The 18,534-nt window shown below is 49.3% G+C and overlaps 1 protein-coding gene across 1 annotated transcript in view; it reads left to right on the forward strand.

Moving 5' to 3' along the window:
• Positions 1-18,534, forward strand: part of SORL1 (sortilin related receptor 1) — a 169,156-nt gene that overhangs the window by 96,567 nt on the left and 54,055 nt on the right. The window contains exons 17-23 of the mRNA XM_090257292.1: positions 3,083-3,255; positions 4,169-4,300; positions 6,147-6,238; positions 7,431-7,677; positions 8,325-8,463; positions 16,275-16,448; positions 17,901-18,014. Of these exons, the coding sequence (XP_090113418.1) occupies positions 3,083-3,255; positions 4,169-4,300; positions 6,147-6,238; positions 7,431-7,677; positions 8,325-8,463; positions 16,275-16,448; positions 17,901-18,014 (1,071 nt within the window). The remainder of the gene's footprint in view (positions 1-3,082; positions 3,256-4,168; positions 4,301-6,146; positions 6,239-7,430; positions 7,678-8,324; positions 8,464-16,274; positions 16,449-17,900; positions 18,015-18,534) is intronic.

The raw sequence follows: 18,534 nt of genomic DNA on the forward strand, positions 1-18,534 counted from the left end.
TTGTAGCCTTACGACTTTATCGGAATGGGGAATATTTTTTTGAAGGAAAGCCCTTTGTTTATTGAGCAGCTGGGCATGGAGGGTGAGTGGCACCCATAGGCCTTGTCTGTGCACCTCGACCTGTTTGTCAAAAGCAGATGTAGAGACTTCTGGCTTTGGGGGGAGTAGCTTAGCGGCCCATCTTAATTTTTATAATAATTATTGATAACATCAGCATATCTGTTGGACTTTTCCATGTGTTGTCATTCTAATTCCTGAAACAGATAATACTAGCTCCATTGTTTTTAACATATGAGGAAGCAGAGGGTTAGATGACTTTTTTAAGGTCACACATGATAGGTAACAAAGGCCATGCTCTGACCCGGATGTGGCCTTACTGGCACAAAGATGCTGTAGGCCCATGATCTTAGATGATCATCGTGCATGCTAATCAAGAAAAGCTTCTCTGGAATGTGTGCACATGTTGAAAGTGTGTCCCCAAGCATGTTTTTTATTTGATGTAGCGGTGATGGCACGCCAAGTACTTTCAATATACGCACAAAATTATGACCCCTTAGCAAAGTTACTCTCTCAGCACCTTTTCTTCCCTCACGGGGTTGCTAGGTTCTTCCTGTGGCGCTCCCTGGTCCCGCTGCGCCCCTCCTCCTGCTCACAGCCCTCAGTGAAGACCGGGGTTCCGTCAGCCGTGGGCTGTCTCCCTGAGCCCCCATGGTGCCAGACGCACCTCAAGAAGCGTGTGGCCCTTGCTCACGGCTCGCCAGCCTGCCCCGCGGTTTTCATGCTTAGCGCATTAGTCCCTGAATTTGATCTTCCATCATCACCAGAGTAATTAGCATACCTCACTGTGGAGACTTAAAGAGAATGTGGCCTCAACAGGTTCCCACAAGCGAACAGATGGTATCAGATTTCCCTTGGAAGCGCTGTGGTTGAAGAGGGCTTGGGCTGCGGGGTGTGAGTGATGCTCTCAAGGAGCTGGAGTACTTACTCTTTTAAAAAAATTTTTACTTATTTACTTTTTGAGAGAAGGGAAGGAAGGGAGACAGAGAGGGAGAGAAACATCACTGTGTGGTTGCCTCTCACACACCCCCAACTGGGGACCTGGCCTGCAACCCAGAAATGTGGCCTGACTGGGAATCGAACCAGCGATCTTTTGGTTTGTAGGCCGGTGCTCAGTCCACTCAGCCACACCAGCCAGGGTGTGGAGCATCTACTTTTGTAATAAGCATTTTGAAGATAACTCTGCAAGGATCAAAAGAGTTTATTTAAAGCCAATTAAACTTATAAGAAAGATGATTTCTCTTCTGAGAGAGGCAAGGATAAAATGGGGAATGAAGTGGGAAAATCTTATTTGTAGTGTAGACCTCCTAAATGCTGGGTTTTTTTTAATGTGTGGAATTGAAGGCAGGGGTGCACCAACAGAGGAAAAGATCATAGGGCTAATGGAAACCACATCTTTGCAAAGATGAGGCAATCTGGGCATCTGGAAGGACTTTTAAAAAGAAGCAGTTGTTTTCCTCTGTGATTACTGAAGTAACACACGTTTCTACGCTGTGCTCGCATGTGGCCGGATTCGCCAAGAATCCTGTCCCCTTTCTGAGTGAAGTGCGACACTGCACAGGGAATGCTGCGTGCTCCTCGGCGCCGCGCCCTCGGGCAAGCGTTTCTGGCCTCAGCTCTTCTGGAGGGCATTCCTGAGGGGAAAGCCAGAGCGGCAGGGGGAGGTTCACAGGTGTTGGGGCAGCGTGTGGTGAGGGGCTTGCTGTGGCTTCGGCAGGAGCCGGGTTCCTGGGTCACTTACAGGCTCGGGCGGTTCCCCTTATGAGTGGCCCTTCACGGGGGCTCAGGTGGGAAGGAGAAGTCAGCTGGCATGGGGTGCTGGCTTAGATACTTGTGAAGTGAAGTGGGACCAGAGGAAAAGAAGGCAGTCTTATCCTTATTAAAAGTTGTAGGTAGATTTGTTGTTGGTGCAGTATCTGGCTTCATAAAGCCCATGGCTAGTGCATGTGAACTCACTGAGTGGCTGGAAGGAGAGGGGGGGCAAACAGCAGGAGCTGCTGACGTTCAGCAGAGGGGTTCCGGCTTGCGCCTGGTCCCACATGCATGTCCTGTCAATCGGACGCTTCAGGAGCGAGGATGCTGCTTTTCTCCAGCCCTTGGAAGACTCTGGCGCGTTCCAGGCTGTCCCCTGGTAGAAGAGAGAGCACCAGCTCTTCCAGTGACTCCTCTGACATTAAGTAAATATCTTGAGGAATTCTGGGCTTCTATTTCTATAACGTAAAACATGGCATCATAGGAGGCAGCACTGTGCAGTTGTTATAGTGTAGATGGGGGATCCAGACTGCCTGGGTTCAAGCCTCGGTCTGGCACTTACTAGCTGTGTGGCCTCGAATGAGTCACTTAACCTCTCTGCGCTCAGTGTTCTCATTGGTGAAGCTGTGTTCATAGTCGATCTTTCATTATGCAGCTGTTATGTGGATCAGACAAAGCCTGGAATGTAGTGTGTGTAAGTATTGTTGAGTAGAAACAGTCTTTGTGATAATTATGTTGTAGAATGTTTTTGTCAGTAGTTAAGAACAAATGTATAATTCTTGTTTTAAAAATACAATAGGTTGATATAATTACCATGTGTCATTGTGAATAATATTTAAAAGGTGAGCAAATGAATTAGAAAATTTAGGTACAGTCTTCAGTGACTGGTGGTATCTAGTCCACAAGATTATGGTGGCCTGTGGTATAGTCTTATGATGAGGACAACATGCTGACGGTGTCATTCTTCTGTCACATGGGATTAACGACTTCTAGGCCGAGCTTAGATGTCTGGATGTTGGCGCATGCCTACTGGGGGGTCTACATTAAAGAAAGAAAAGTAACAAGTAATACACTCTGTGGGTGCAGAAATCCGTTTAAGACTCACAGGGGTTTAAGTAAGTGGCACAGGCGGAAATGTGGTTCTGTCACACGCCTTCCAAGTCTGGTCCCTGTGCTCTGGCACTTGGTCCACCCTGGGTGCTGGACTTTATGGTTTGTGTGTGAGAAGAACTAGTCAGGGTCACCCTTCCTGCTGTTTTGTGGGTCTGTGCAGAGGAGAACGAGTTCATCCTGTATGCCACGCGCAAGTCCATCTACCGCTACGACCTGGCCTCAGGAGCCACCGAGCAGCTGCCTCTCACTGGGCTGCGGGCGGCGGTGGCCCTGGACTTCGACTATGAGCACAACTGCTTGTACTGGTCCGACCTGGCCTTGGACATCATCCAGGTGAGTCAGCCCTGGGCCTGGGCCTGGGCCTGGGGGCTATGTCTTGCAGCTGTCCAAGCTAGGCAACCTTCTTTGAGAATGGCTTAAGAAGTGGGCGTTAGAAGTTTTAATTGTGATTCATCTCAAGGCTGACTGATGAAACATTTCAGTTTTCTGTTTTAATACTTTCTTCCCCTGCCTACCTCTGTCCTTGTAGGAGGGACAGAGGGAGCCCCAGATCCGAGTCCTGCTTGTACATGAGATCTTCCTTTTCCTGCTGGGAAGCTTTTAGGATCAGGAATTCACTTCCTGTCATACCACCCGCCTCTAGCATCCTTCTTCCCAGCCTCGACATAGTCACACTTGCCTTACCTATAGTTTATGTCCTCATCCACAGTCAAGAACCAGGAAGTGAGCTGTGAAGAGCTGCACAGGCCAGCCAGAAAGCCATACACACTTAAACCCATGCGATTTAAAGGAGAGTCATTGGGTCTTTAATCCTTAGAAAAGCAGTTTCCATAAGTTCGGTCTGGTCTCTGAGCCCAGTAGAAATTTTACAGTGCTTGGGAGTTTGAGGGGTGGGCTTGTGGGTGGGGTGACCGCTGAGTTTAGCCGTCCCAACAATAGTACCCAACGGCCAGGAGCCTCTTGAGGGAGAAGGCTATAAAAAGCAGACGGAAGAGCTTAAAAATAAAAGCAATCTGGTTGTATTTTAAAAGCAAACGGGCTCACGCACATTGGTTGCCTCTGCTTTGTTACTGAGATACGGCCTGGTTTAGTAGTCAGCATTCGCCATGGCACAGAGGGACATCACTGGCCATGTTCTGTGTAGTTAGTCAAACAGGAATCATAACACAGTTTAGAAATGCTGGTGTAAAAAACTGGCTGTGTTCATCAGGAAAGTTTACAGAATTTCTCCCTTTCCTCCCCGCAGCGCCTCTGCTTGAATGGGAGTACCGGGCAAGAGGTGATCATCAGTTCCGGCCTGGAGACGGTGGAAGCCTTGGCCTTCGACCCCCTCAGTCAGCTGCTTTACTGGGTGGATGCGGGCTTTAAGAAGATTGAGGTTTGTGTACCCCCAGGCCTTTCACGCAGCACGGAGGGGCGGCACCTGGGCTTTGAGCCAGGTGTGACCCGAGAGAGCGGCCAGTGTGCCACCTTACTCTGGAGTGTGTCAGAGGTTTCAGGGAACGGGTCCGCTGAGTCTGGAGGAGGAAGAGAAGGGGGAGAGTCTCAGGATTATTGCTCTCTGCCATGAAGGTCCTACAGAAGGACTGAATACGTGAACCTGTCAAACAGATTTCATGAAAGTTTATATTTTGGCTAGAAAAAACATAGAGTAGAAACAATAATGAAAATAGCAATATTACAGCATTATGATAATGCGGTAACATCAGTACTTCAGTAGTACTGTAGTCGATTAGAGTGATAATGACAATATCATGATTATGATCACCACTGCTAATGATGATGATGAGTACTTACTGTGTACCAAGCCCTGTGGGAACCACTTTGCAGGAATTATTTGATTCAGTCTCACAACAACCCAGTAAGGTAGCTATTCCTCTTCTCCTCACCTCATCCTTCTGCGGCTTAGATCCCAAGGCACCACAAGGGGAAGAGGTGGCCTCTGACCACCAAGTCGGTCTCCTGCCGAGGCCTGGACCCTGCCAGGGGACTATAACACCAGCTCTCTGCGGGGCTGAGGGGAGGCCCAGGAGAGAAGCAGGTAGACAGAGAGCCAGGCGAAATTGCAGGACAGAAGCTCCAGATGTGAGACAGCCCTGGGCTCAGTCCTCATTCCAGTAGTGCAGTGACTCGGGCTTCAGTTCCTTCACCTGTAAGATGACATCATTTCACACGTGCTTCTTGAGGGCATGACAGGTGCCAGGCACAGCTGTATGTCGTTATGATGCAGCAGGCAAGGCACATGTGTTCTGATAGACCATAGATTTTAGTGGGGAAGCGAAATAATGAAGAAAGAAGTCAGTCTGTTCTGTTGGCGGTCAGTGCTGCAGAGAAGGTCAGGTGGGGCAGTGCGACTGACCTGTGATGGGCCGCGGGGCAGCGTTGGAAACGGTGGGCAGGGAGGCGTCTTGAGGGTGTGACACATGAGCTGACCCCCGACTGAGGACGGGGTTATTACAGTGCGCACCTCCCAGGCCCGGTGAGAGGAGAGGATGCAGAGACAGGTGCACAGTGCTAGGCCCACACTGAGTGCGCTTGTGGGTCTTGTTAGTAGTCTCTCTCCGCGCTCTCACTGTAAAGGGCCTGTGCTCTGCTGGGTGCTCCGCAAGGCGGGGAGGGGGCAGTGCACAGCTCGGTGCTGCTTGTGCTGAATGAGGCAAAACTAGATGCTCATCGACCAGGGAGGCTCCGAGGAGTCCGCAAAGGAGGAAGGCCTGGAGGTGAGTTTTGAGGGAAAGGCAGGATTTGATTGGAGAGCAGAGGACAGCCCAGGAAGGTGTATGGCAGGAGCAGACAGGCTTAGAGAACCTGAGAAGACACGTCTTGCTGAAGTTGTGGGAACTGAAATGGAGGAGGGAAAAGGAGGGACCAGTCTGTGGAGACGTCTGATTGCAAGGCCGAGACACTGAGAATGGGTTGTGTGGACCGTCGGTGACTGGAGCAAGGAGGGTAACAGAGGAGGGTCCAGGAAGGAAACACATGGTGCTTCGTGCAGGTCCTCGTGCCTGAGAACTGCAGCGCAGGTGGTGCTGGGCGCAGGTGGTGAATGGTCACATGAGCCAGAGGAGAGAACAAGCCATGCTGACCGGAGAAGGGGCAGTTTCCAGATCAGTCAGTTGGGGGGCAGGTGGTCATAGGAGGCCACGTCTGTAGGCAGGAGCCGAGAGGAGACTTTTAAGGAATGCAGATCCATCTTGGCCCTTTCCTGTTCCTTTTCCTGTCAGGTAGCTCATCCGGATGGCGACTTCCGCTTCACGATCGTCAATTCCTCTGTGCTGGATCGGCCCAGGGCTCTGGTCCTCGTGCCCCAGGAGGGGTAAGTGTGGCCCCAGTGGAAGTCAGTGTGTGCCAGAGGCTGCAACAGACAATGCTTGTGGGAATGCAAGCTGCTGGACAAATGCTCTTTCTCAGGACTGGGGTTTAAATAGTCTGTTAACCAAGTTTTGAAACCATAGTCTTTGTCGGGTTACTTTTCATTAGCAAGCATTAGAGTCTCTGTAGGCATTCAGATGACTCACATCTGTGGGGTTTTACTCCTACAAGAGGCAGATTAAAAGTTGCTCTGTAGACATAGCTAGGCCTGAACGGATACTGTGAGGATTCTGCATCTGGAGTTTCTTGCGTGGCACCAACGTTGAGCTCCTCCCATCTTTCCCTGCCTCCAGCCCGGGAGGTTTCCCTCCTAGCCCCCCGCGTGCACTTGGGGTTGCAGAAGTGCTTTACCACTTGATTAACTTAAGGAAACATAACTGAAAGGGAAAGTTTGGGGTAGCCTTTCTACCCTCTCTTACTGCATTTATAATTGAGGATTAGATCTATTTTTTATAATAAAAGAAAATTCTGAGAGTAACATATTCTCTTGGTGAAAATGTTAAAAGCAAACAGAAGTTTATGAAATGGACAGTGTTTGTTCCCTCCCTTCTCACTGTTAACCCGTCACCTCACATTTCCCAGGGATTAGTGGTTTATTGTCTCTCATTAAGAATGTTTTTAAACCCATTTATAAGCACGTATCTTTAAAACACCCAGACACAACACCTATATGCAAACAGAGTAATAGGTATGTACCAGTCTGAACGTATTGAAAAATTTAATATGTTTTGAAGATTGTTTCATATGAGCACATGTAGATTTTCAGCTTCATAATATTCTTTCATATGTACCATAATGTATCACTTTTTCTATAGGTTAGCATATATATACATACAAATAAACATGTATTTTATTTGGAAATATGTATCTTTGCTAGTATGAACAATCTTTCTTTGCTGTGATGACCATCTTTGCATGTTCTTTTTACATAACCTGATTACATCTGTAGATAAATTCCAGTAAAGGAGTTTTCAGGTCAAGGAATTAAATGGTTTTAAGTATTGTGATTGCATATTGTAATAAGTGTGCTAAAATGACCAGCTGGTTATTCTGGAGGGGCTTCTGCCTCTTGGGGGCAGTACTTGAGCTCCTGTTCCCCCAGTCTGATGTGAAGCATGCTTTTTTGCTTGGACCAGGGTGATGTTCTGGACCGACTGGGGAGACCTGAAGCCTGGAATTTATCGGAGCAACATGGATGGATCTGCTGTCCTTGGTCTGGTGTCAGAGGATGTGAAGTGGCCCAATGGCATCGCTGTGGATGACCAGTGGGTCTACTGGACAGATGCCTACCTGGACTGCATTGAGCGGGTCACTTTCAGTGGCCAGCAGCGCTCGATCATCCTGGACAACCTCCCACACCCCTATGCCATCGCGGTCTTCAAGGTGCGACACCGAGTTTCCAGCACTGGCAGCCCATCGGCATGGGGGGCGGGGTGGAGAGCCCACGGAGGTGAAGAGCCTGCTTTCTCTGGGTGTTTGCAGAGCAGCTAGTCTGGCTTATAGGAAATAGCTCATTTCTGAATTTGAGGCAGTTCCCTGCAGCCCATGTGGAGGGATGCCAGGCGAGAGGTGCCAGAGGCCCAGGGTACTTACTGTTCCCGTTTCAAAAGGTTAAAGGTGAGGTATTATTTCACATGGGGTTCCCGGTCTGTCCTTCCGTGCCGGTGGGCTCCTTTGGCCTCATGTCTGCATCCTCTGTAGGGTTTGCTCACTTCGCTCCCCGATGGCCTGTGACACGCCTGGCGCCTCCGGGGCGGCTGGCCACTTCTGCTTTGGTTTGGTTCTTCCCAGCGCTGGGAAGCAGGTTTCAAACTGAGTGGTGGGCTTGTGGTCCAACTTGTGTGCTTATCGGATGGTTTCTTTGGGGCAGTTCCATTCATTGGATATTGGGTGAGGTTTGGATAAAATCACTGACCCTTGCATTTCAGTGCCACTCCAGGTGCCCACTGCATGGCAGAGCTCTGGTTCTTCCTGAGGGTCCAGAATAAAGGAGTGAAGAGCTGGACTAAAGAGAAAGGTTTTCTTTTTAGAATGAAATCTACTGGGATGACTGGTCACAGTTCAGCATATTCCGAGCTTCCAAACACAGCGGGTCCCACATGACGCTGCTGGCAAGCCAGCTCCCGGGGCTGATGGACATGAAGGCCTTCTACAAGGGGAAGACAGCTGGTAAGGCAGCATCTCCTTCTTCCTCTCCCCCGAGTTGATCTCTGTGCAGGCAGGCAGGCTCTGGCAGCTGCATCCATGTCACGACAACATGCACATTATTTAGTTTCTTCCTAATGACATCGTAATTTCTCTCTAATGATACACAAACAGCTAGAAGGTAGCATGCATTTGCTTGCCTGGAGCGTGGCTGCCTGGTTGGTAATTATGTCTCCTGCGTTGGCCCCTTACGATGGGCCACGTGACTTCCGCTGCAGCTGCAGAGTCCCAGCAGGTGCACCGTTGCTGTTCGGCACCCTCACCAGGGGCTGTGCTCTGTTGGGTGTGCACGCAGCTGCTGCTTCCTGGCTGCAGGCCCATCTTGATGCTGGTTGCTCAGATGAGCATGTACGTCACTTGTAATGCTAGGCGTATGACTTAATTTGTCCCCACCATGAAAATCTGACCCTCATGAAGAAGATTATCTTTCTTTCTCAATAATTTTACTAGTGTCCAGCACTTAGTAGATGCTCAATGCATATTTATGGAAAGAAGAAAGCATGCAAAGGGAAAGGAAGGATCGTGGTGGGTGTGGACAGTAGCTTTCTTAAAGATTGTTGACCGAGGCTTGCAGAGCTCTGTAAGGCTTTGACTCTTGGTCCTAGAGTCCGAGACTATTCAGTGGAAGGCCTTTTTTCTTATGTGACTGTCCTGTCCCTTTGTTTATTTCCTAACCATCCTATCTCCTCCTGGAGAGATGTCAGGGTACTCCAAGAAGAATAGCCCTTTTAAGAAGTGCCCTCTTTATCTCAGCAGGATTAAATAGCATCCTGGGTCTGCTGACTCTCCTTTATTGACAGACTGGTAGGTTTCCTGTTTTGAATTAGAATGTTGACATTGTGCTCTGGGTTTTGGCTGGCCCTGCGCTAAGGGAAAGTTGACAAAGGGAAATAATACGGTTATAGATATCTCTGTTAGTCTTTTGGGACCAGTGAAGATAGCATGAGAACACCCTTAGAAAACTTCATTCTTGAACCCGTAAATCAATATTACTGTTGTGTCTTCACGGCTGACCTGTGGGGTGGGCAGGGCTGGTATTAGGAGCTGTGGTTTATAGCGTAGGGAATGCAATCTCAGATATGAATTTGTTTTCCCAGCAGCCCCTTCCTAGTTTAGAAGCTGGTTCTGTTCCAGTCCTGCCATTAAATGGAGAAGTCACACTCTTAGAGGAGGTGCCTGTTCTAAAATAGGGAGCGATAAAGGGACCATGCTCTTCGGCTCCAGTGACTAAAATCTCAGGGCCTTGGATGGAGGACACCAGCCCCTGCTGAAACCCTTGCTAGCAAGCTGAGTGAGCTGTCCCTGTTTCCCTGAGTTGCCACCCCACCCAGAAGAGTGGGTCTTCATTGCAACGATGGCTTGTAAGCATGTTTGGTGAGCACAGAGCAGCTTCTGAAACACCATGTTCAGGTGGACCAGGAACCCCTGGGCACCCCACTGCCGAGTAGCGGCTGGCTCCTTCTTCCCAGTTGACCCGGGACTTCTGGCTACTCAGAGTGGAGGTGGCTGCTGAAGGTGTACAGGGGAGATCATGGTCTTGTCTGCTGCTTCCAGACATAGTGGGAGAGGCAAGTTTGTCATTTCTCACACAGGCCTTCCCGTGTGCAGCAGAGGCAGCCACAAATGTGGGTCACTTGTAGCTTTCAATTTTAAATACATTTTATATATGAGAGAACAGGTACAGCAAGGTAAAATCATTTGCCCAAATTAAGGAAGGTAATAAGTGGTAGGGTTATATTTCCAACCCAGGCAGTCTGGTCCCAGAGCCACTTGAGTTTTGGGAACGAAAAAGCAAGGGAGGGCATGTTTGACTGACATTAAGAAAAAAGAATTATCAAGATGACGAGATTTTACGGAGGAGGGAGGAGTCAAAGATGACTTGAGAAACAGAGTTGTCCACATGGAGATGATAGTTGAATCTCCAGGAGTTGATTACATTCCTAAGGGAAAGGATACACCTACGGAGAAGGGAAAGAATGAAAGCCCTGTCAGAGTAGCTCAGTTATTAGAGATTCATGTTGATACACCACGGTTGTAGGTTCGATCTCCAGTCAGGGCACATACAAGATCAACCAATGAATGCATAAATAAGTGGAACAACAAATTAATGTCTCTCTCTAGTTCTCTCTCTCCTCCCCCTCTCCCTCCCTCCAATTCTCTCTCTCTAAAATCAATCAATCAAATTTTTTTTAAAAAGAAGAGAAAGTCAAAGAGTTTTAGAAGGAAGGGGCATATTTATGGGTGGGGGAGTAAAAGAAATACATTGGGGGGAAGTAGGGGTGAGGGTAGCATATCAGCTGCTTCTCTAGCTCAGGATTTTCTAGAGCTCTCCAGGCCCCATGTTATCTTCCAGGAGGCCCTGCCTGGCTTCTTGCCTCTTCCTTCTTCCTCAGAACCATTCATATAAAAACCTCATTCTTGGGTGAGGCAGTAGTATACATGTTTTGTGTACATATTGCAGGAGTTCCTGAAAATACTGGTTGATTTTTACAAGAGAAAAGTTGGGCTCCCTTGGCTTCTGACATTCTCCTGTTCTTCTCAAGTCAGGATAGTAGGTTAACCTTAGGTAACTAGCCTATTACCTTGTCCATGAAGAGTGGGTTACACAGAGGCCTAGGTGGGTGCTGTAGAAGGGCTAGGAATGGGTAAGAAGGCTTATTTATCCAAAGATATTGGCATTAAAGCCCTGGCTGGTTTAGCTCAGTGGATTGAGCGTCGGCCTGCGAGCTAAGTGTCGCTGGTTCGATCTTCCAGTCAGGGTACATCAGAGAAGGAAAACTCTGACTCCAAAAAACCTCCGCTGCCTTGCGGCATACCTCTTCAGGGGAAAGGCTAAGGGAGTAAACCCCGACAGAAAATCCGGAGCCGGAGTCCCTAAGGCGGTTTGACGTTGTAGTCAACACCGGCAACTCCTGCGGCGCACCTGAAGCCAAGCTGTATTGACTCCGTCTTTCCCTTGGACCCTTCAGCTGCGAAGAGAGGGGGGGTCTGCTGCATGGGCAACAGCAGACCCTCCATATCACCCTGCCCAGGCTCTGTAGCTTCAGCGTCATCGCAAGATGTCGATTCAACACGGGAGGAGACAGATACCATGTCACTCCCGAGTTGGACTGCACAGCCATTCTCGGCGGTGCAGATAGACTCTTAAGAAGCTACACCATCATCTCTCGAGACGGACGGCTGCCGATGACGACGACGATGTTAATAGGTGCAGAAAAAAGCATTTGATAAAATCCAGCACTCATTTATGATAAAAACTTTCAGCAAAGTGGGACTAGAGGAACATACCTCAGTGCAGTAAAGGCCATATATGACAACCCACAGCCAACATCATACTCAGTGGGCAAAGACTACAAGTGTTTCCGTTTAGTTCAGGAACAAGACGGGGATGTCCACTTTCCCTACTCTTATTCAACACAGCACTGGAAGTCCTAGCCATAGCAATCAGACAAGAAGAAGAAGTAAAAGGAGAAAGTAAAAGTGTTATTATTAACAGATAACAATTATACTGTACATGAAAACCTTAAATACTACACCAAAATGCTACTAGAACTAATAAATGAATTTGGCAAAGTAGCAGGATACAAAATTAATATCCAGAAATTTGTGGCATTTCTATACACCAACAATGCACTATCAGAAAGAGAAACCAAGAAAGAAATCCCACTTACTATTGTGGAAAAAAAAAAAAGGTACCTTGGAATAATTTTAACCAAGAAGGGAAACGACCTATACTCAGAAAAATATAGGGCATTGAAGAGAGAAACTGAAGAAGATACAAATAAGTGGAAGTATATACCATATTCATGGATTGGAACAGTTAACATCATGAAAATGTCCATACTACCTAAAGCAATATATAGATTCAATACAATTCCTATAAAAATACCAGTGACGTATTTCACAGATCAAGAAAGAATATTCCAAAAATTTTTATGGACCCAAAAAAGACCCTGAATAGCCTCAGCAATCATGAGAAAGAAGAACAAAGTAGGAGGTATCACAATACGTGATATCAAACTGTACTACAAAGCCATTGTAATAAAAACTACCTGGCACTGGCATAAGAACAGGCATACAGATAACTGGAATGGAACAGAGAGCCCAGAAATCAACCCACACATATATGGTCTGTTAACATTTGACAGAGGAGGCAAGAACATACAGTGGGGTATATACAGTCTCTTCAATAAGTGGTGTTGAGGAAATTGGACTATGCTACCAACTTACACCATACACAAGAATTAACTGAAAATGGATTAAAGACTTCAATATAAATTGCAAAACCATGAAAATACTATAAGAAAAAGTAGGCAGTAAAATCGCACACGTCTCTTGTGCAGCGATATCTTTGCCAATATGTCTCCTTTGGCAAGGGAAATAAAGGAAAAAATAAACAATTGGGACTATGTCAAACTAAAAACCTACCCAGCAAAAGAAACCATTAACAAAATGAAAAGGGATCCCACTATATGGGAGATGCAAGTTAAAACCACAGTGCGTTATCACCTCACACTTGCCAGAATGGCTGCCATCAGTAAGTAGATCAACAAAAAACAAGTGCTGACGAGGGTGTGGAAAAAGGGGAGCCCTCGTGCGCTGTTGGTGGGAATACAGATTGTTGCGGCTACTGCGGAAAAAGTATGTAGTTTCCTCAAAAAATTAAAAATGGAATTGTTTTTTGACCCAGTGATCCCACTGCTGGGAATATATTTTAAGAATCGCCAAACACCAATTTGAAAGAATATGTGCACTCCTGTGTACGTAACAGCATTATTTACAATATTCAAGATCTGGAAGCAGCCCAAGTGCCCATCAGCAGATGAGTGGGTAAAAAAGCTGTGGTACATTTACACAGTGGAGTACGATGCAGTGGTTACAAAAAGAAGAGACTCTTACTCTTTGTGACAGCATGGATGAACCCGGAGACTATTATGCCAGTGAAGTAAGCCAGCTGGAGAAGGAAAAGTACCATGTGATCTCACCCATATAGGGAATCTAATGAACAAAAATAGGAAGGAAGGAAGGAGGGAAGGCATGGGAACATGAGACAGACTGGCAGCTGTCACAGGGGAGGTGGAATTGGGTGAAGGAGGGTGAAGGGATCAGCCAAAGGACATGTGTGCATGACACATAGACTCAGACAACAGTGTGGTGGTGGCCAGAGGGGACGGGGAGCAGGGGCTGGGAGGAGGGGCACAAGGAGGTGAAATGGGGACATCTGTAATTGTGTCAGCCATAAACGTAAAGAGAAAACAAAAGAAACAGAAAGGAGAAGAGGTACAGGGTGGGTGCTGGCCTTAGGCAGGGAGGCCTCCAAGGGCATCCGAGGAAGAGTTGGAATTGCTCGGTCCCTGTGTTCCCAGTTGGCCCATTGACTCCTGTTGTGGAGACCCCTGTGAATCCCTGAAAACAGTCATTGCTTTGTACACATTTCCCCTTTTCTGTGCAGCCAGGGGCTGCCCACGCCTCCAGCAGAATTCTGCTAGGGCCCTAGCATGGCTGTAGCTAGAGCCATTGGCTGCAGGCGTCAGAGAGACAGAGCATTTCATTCTGTTGCCATTCTGGAGGAACTTCCCAAAGCGGATATTTGAAAATGCTCTGAACGTGACAAGACATCACAGGGCTAAGTGGTCTTCTAAGGGGACACTCTTCACATGGGGCGAGGCTCTTCCCGTTGCCCACATCACCCACAGCAGTCTGGGGTGCTGTGTCAGGGTCAGGAGGCCACATCCTGCGGACGCTTCGTGGGCTTCCCCATCGGTGCTGCCCCCGGCTGTCCCAGGTGCAGTGCTCCTGTGGCCTGCACTATGTCCTGGTCCTGGCCACACGCCCCGACCTGGCCGCCTCTTGGAGTCACTGCCTTGGTCAGCGTGGCTTGGGGTTTGCCCTGGACGCTGTCCCCCTGTAGCTATAGTTTTCTGCATCTCTTTTTGGACCAGTCTGCTGACATGCTGCTCCCCATTTGGGTTCTGTACTTTTGGTTCTTGTTTCTGTGGTTAGGAACATGTGTTCTGCATGTGAAAATACTAGTCACATTATTTTATAGACACGACCCATGTGAAAATACCCTGTGATTGCGTGTTTTCCAAATGTTCAGTTGTTGAATTTCTTGGAACATTGAATGATATGTTGTTTTTTGAATACAAAGAAAGTGTCCCAGATCCAGATCCCTGTTGTGCTGTCTTCCCTTGGTGGCAGCTCTGCACGCCCTCCTCTAGCCTATGGCCTGTGGACCTGCAGGGAAGGAACAGCTTCTGCCCGTGGAACAGAGCAGGCTCATGGATTCCGGCCGTTTCTGCCATAGTCGGCTGGTTACTCCACTGCAGTCCTTTCGCCCTCTCGGGTTATCAAGTCATCTGGGAAACCCTTTTGAATGTTTCATCGTGTGAATTCCCCTCAGCGGGTGTGTGTGTCTTATTTATTACTAGTATCTTGTATTCTGTGGTCCTTAGCGTGAGCGATGCTGCCACAGGACCGCGGTGTTGGTTTCCGTGTGCTGTGCCAGTTCAGGTGCCTGCACACCCAGGGCCACTGAACGCACCGCCGCCCACATCAGCGCTTGCTGTCGCTCACGCACCCCATGTTGCGGCTGCAGGCCGGGACGAGCAGGCCGCTGAAGTCTCGCACGTGGTTCTGGTAGGGCTTTCTGTCCCTGAGAGGGTGCAGCGGATGATCACCATCAGTTGAATTTTATCAAGAGTTTCACATTTATTTTTCCCTTTTTGATGATGAATAGTCACACACAAAAGGAAAAAACGTATTCCACAATCTGTTTGTCTTTTATGTTGCTCAGTTATGTTGATACCATTTTTTCAGCCGTTATAAAATGGTTTATGCACCCTCTCTCCTTCCCAGAGAGACGCTGGAGATAGGAACACACCTTGTCCATCATTATTCACCCGCATGGGTTTTCTGTCCAGGGCACAGTGAGGGGTTTCACAGCCTCTACTGCGCATTTTCTTTGGAAAGCTGAGCAGAGAAGAGATTGGAAATAGGGGGACAGATGAGCGTCAGCTAGTCTTTCTGTGGGTTTGTTGCACCAGAGCGCCTAGTGAGTACCGTGGCTGGCTCAGCAGCTGCACTCTGGCACAGAGGAATCAAGAAGGGCAGTCCTGGGTTTTTGTCTACGCCTGGTTGTTTCTTGGGTGTGTGTTCCTAATAAGGGCTTTGGGGTCCTAAGGAACAGAAACCCACTCAAGCTAAAAGCAAGTAAAATGTGCTGTTGAAAGGATGCAGGGAGATAGTAAGGAACGCAAGGTGCAAACGTAGGTGAGCCTCGTGGGGGCTGCGGCTGGGAATGGCAAAGCCGCACCGTCACCCCAGGTCCTCAGTGGGGGCCTGTTCTGCCGAGTCCGCTCTCACCGTCTGACGCTCCTCTGCACACTCGGTGATGGTCTCCGCACAGCTTTGCCTGGCCCAGGTTTTGGCTTGTCCTGCACACCTTGGACACCCACGCGGTACAACTTCTCTCCCAGCCTCAGCTCCTGATGACGATGATGAGGGGGCCTTTTATCCTCCCATTGCTAAATTCCCTGGGGGCCAGTGCCTCCCTGGGTGGTCCTCGGAAGGCTGACCTCTCTGAGGGCTTCGGATGAGTCAGGCGCTTTCCTGAGGGCTCTGAGCAGAGGCTGTTGGGGCAGTAGGTGCTCCAGCACGTGCCACGCCACCTTCCATGGTGTCGTGTCTGAAAACGAGGAGCTGCTGGGGTCCAGTGCTCCCTTGAGTGCCTCCTGGTGTGTTAATGTGACGCTGTCCCTGTGCCCTCTCCGCAGGAAGCAACGCCTGTGCACCCAGGCCGTGCAGCCTGCTGTGCCTGCCCAGGGCCGGTGACCAACGGAGCTGCAGGTGTCCAGAGGGCGTGTCCAGCACTGTCCTCCCCTCCGGGGACCTAACGTGTGAGTGCCCTCGGGGCTATCAGCTGAGCAACAACACCTGTGTCAAAGAAGGTGTGTCCCTTTTCTGTTGCCCCGTGTTCTACCCGTTTTTCTCTCCTTTCCCAGGGCTCTCTGTTCCCCAATCTTGCAGAGTCATTGAAAATGCCCGAGGTCAAAATAAAGTCACTAGGGGCTCCACTCACCTGGTTCAGAGTCTAGGCCTGTGGTGTCTCAGTTTTCATTCAGGACAGCCATAAGCTGTTTATTTAAAAAAGACAGCTTGTGTTTTTGGTTTAATGTGATGCAGGCTTTCCTGGGAGGCTACCCTTCTTCCTCTGCTGCTTCCTGTCCTTGCCCACCCCCTGCGTCGCAGCTCTGCAGCTTCCTGTTGGTTAGAGCAAAAGGACTTGGGACAAGCGCCGGTTTGCCTCCCCACAGGCTGCCTCGCTCAGCACTGCCCCCTGATGCGCCCCGGGCTCTCCACCAGGGTCACAAAGGGCTTCGCGCTACTGTTTCTGAGCTGTGACCACCGGCCGTTGCAGCCTCATCACGCCCTTCCGTTCTAAACGTTGCCTCTGAAAAGCTGTGTAGTCTTTTCCTCTGGTCTGATTTTCACCGTTACCACCTCCCAGCCCCCGTCAGCCCCCGTCAGCAAGGCGGACCCCTGGAGGGGCTGGCCACACAGTGCCCAGTTAGCGGCCGAAGCCCGCGTCTCCGCACTGTTCAGGCTGCTTTTGCTCTGACAGTACCGCCCTGCTCTCCACAGCCTCCTGGCACAGCAGCTGCCTCGTGGTCTCCCTTAGAAATACGGATGGAGCCTTCCCTTTTAGACCCGGGAGGCTCTCTCAGGCCCTGGGAGTCATTTTAAAGTTCTTTGGAAAGACAGAGTTGACACTAAATGTCGAGAGAAGGGGGAAGAAGGCTTTTCTGTATTCCCTGTAAGGCCTTTGGGTATCCAGACAGGAGGCCAGTCCTCAGGTGTTCTGGACCTTTACCAAACAGTGCATTTTTTCAGCATGAGGAATTGCAGCTGCTTGCGTTAAAGAAGTCATGGGGTAGTCAGAACCCTCAGAATGCGTAAAGGGAGTCTTCATAACCCGCTTGGTCGAGAAGTTGAGTGTGTATGAATACATGTAACTAGCTGTGATATATATGGCTGTGGATCCATTGACTACTGTGCAGATGCCGTCTGTGACAGGCGTCCTTGTGTAATTAGGATTCTATGCCATTGGTCTGTGACATCTTCTCCCCTGGGCCAGTGGCATCATCGCTGTCTTTGTTCATCATTGTAACCACCTCTAGATGCTGCTCTGGCTTGCGTTGTGTCCTTTAATTTTAATCAGGAAAAGAGGAGGCCTGTCAGGTGTCTGTCCCCACCTGTGTGTGGACTCAGCGTCCCTCTTCCTTGTTGTCATCCAAGACATGTTATTTGAGGAAGGGAAACAGGGACTGAAAAACGCGTCTTGTGGTCTGCCCGTAACAATAACGCTGGCTTCGTTTCCTCCCTTCCGCCCCGGCCGCCAGAGAACGCCTGTGCCCGCAGCCAGCACCGCTGCAGCAATGGGAACTGCATCAGCAGCCTCTGGCGGTGCGACCTGGACGACGACTGCGGGGACGGGAGCGACGAGAGGAACTGCCGTGAGTGCCGCGCGGCCCCGTGGGGGTCACGAGCCTGCCGTTGCTCGGGGGCTGGCCCGCTCCTGGGTGGGGCTGCCGGTCGGGGGCAGCGGTTGCCAGCCTTTTCCACCCCTAACCTAGTCACCGAAGTTCTGCAGCACACCAGAAAGTCGGTTTTTGCCGATGTGACAAAAACAGGTATAATTTTGACTCAGTCGTGCCCGGCGGCTGTTGTGTTCGCTGTTGTCATTTTTTAACTTGACAGTCTAAGGGAAATGAAGTCAGCGTCCCGACTGAAACAGTCAGGTACTGCGTGTTCTGAGCGTTCTTGCTGTACATCAGTTGAAAATCGCTGGTCTTGGGTGCTGGCTGGATCCTCAGGATCTGCGATGGCTGTGTAAGCTGATGGGGTTGTTGGGAGAACAGAGAGAACACGGTTCCGTACCTGCTGGGTCTATGTTATTATTTATAAACAAACCCATACGTGTAAGTTAATGACATCGTTGTTGAGATTTGCAAATAGGCATCACATGGCTGAAAG

Source organism: Furipterus horrens, unplaced genomic scaffold (genome assembly GCF_987537825.1).
Source record: "Furipterus horrens unplaced genomic scaffold, mFurHor1.1.pri manual_scaffold_11, whole genome shotgun sequence".
In the NCBI taxonomy this organism is placed as follows: Eukaryota; Metazoa; Chordata; class Mammalia; order Chiroptera; family Furipteridae; genus Furipterus; species Furipterus horrens.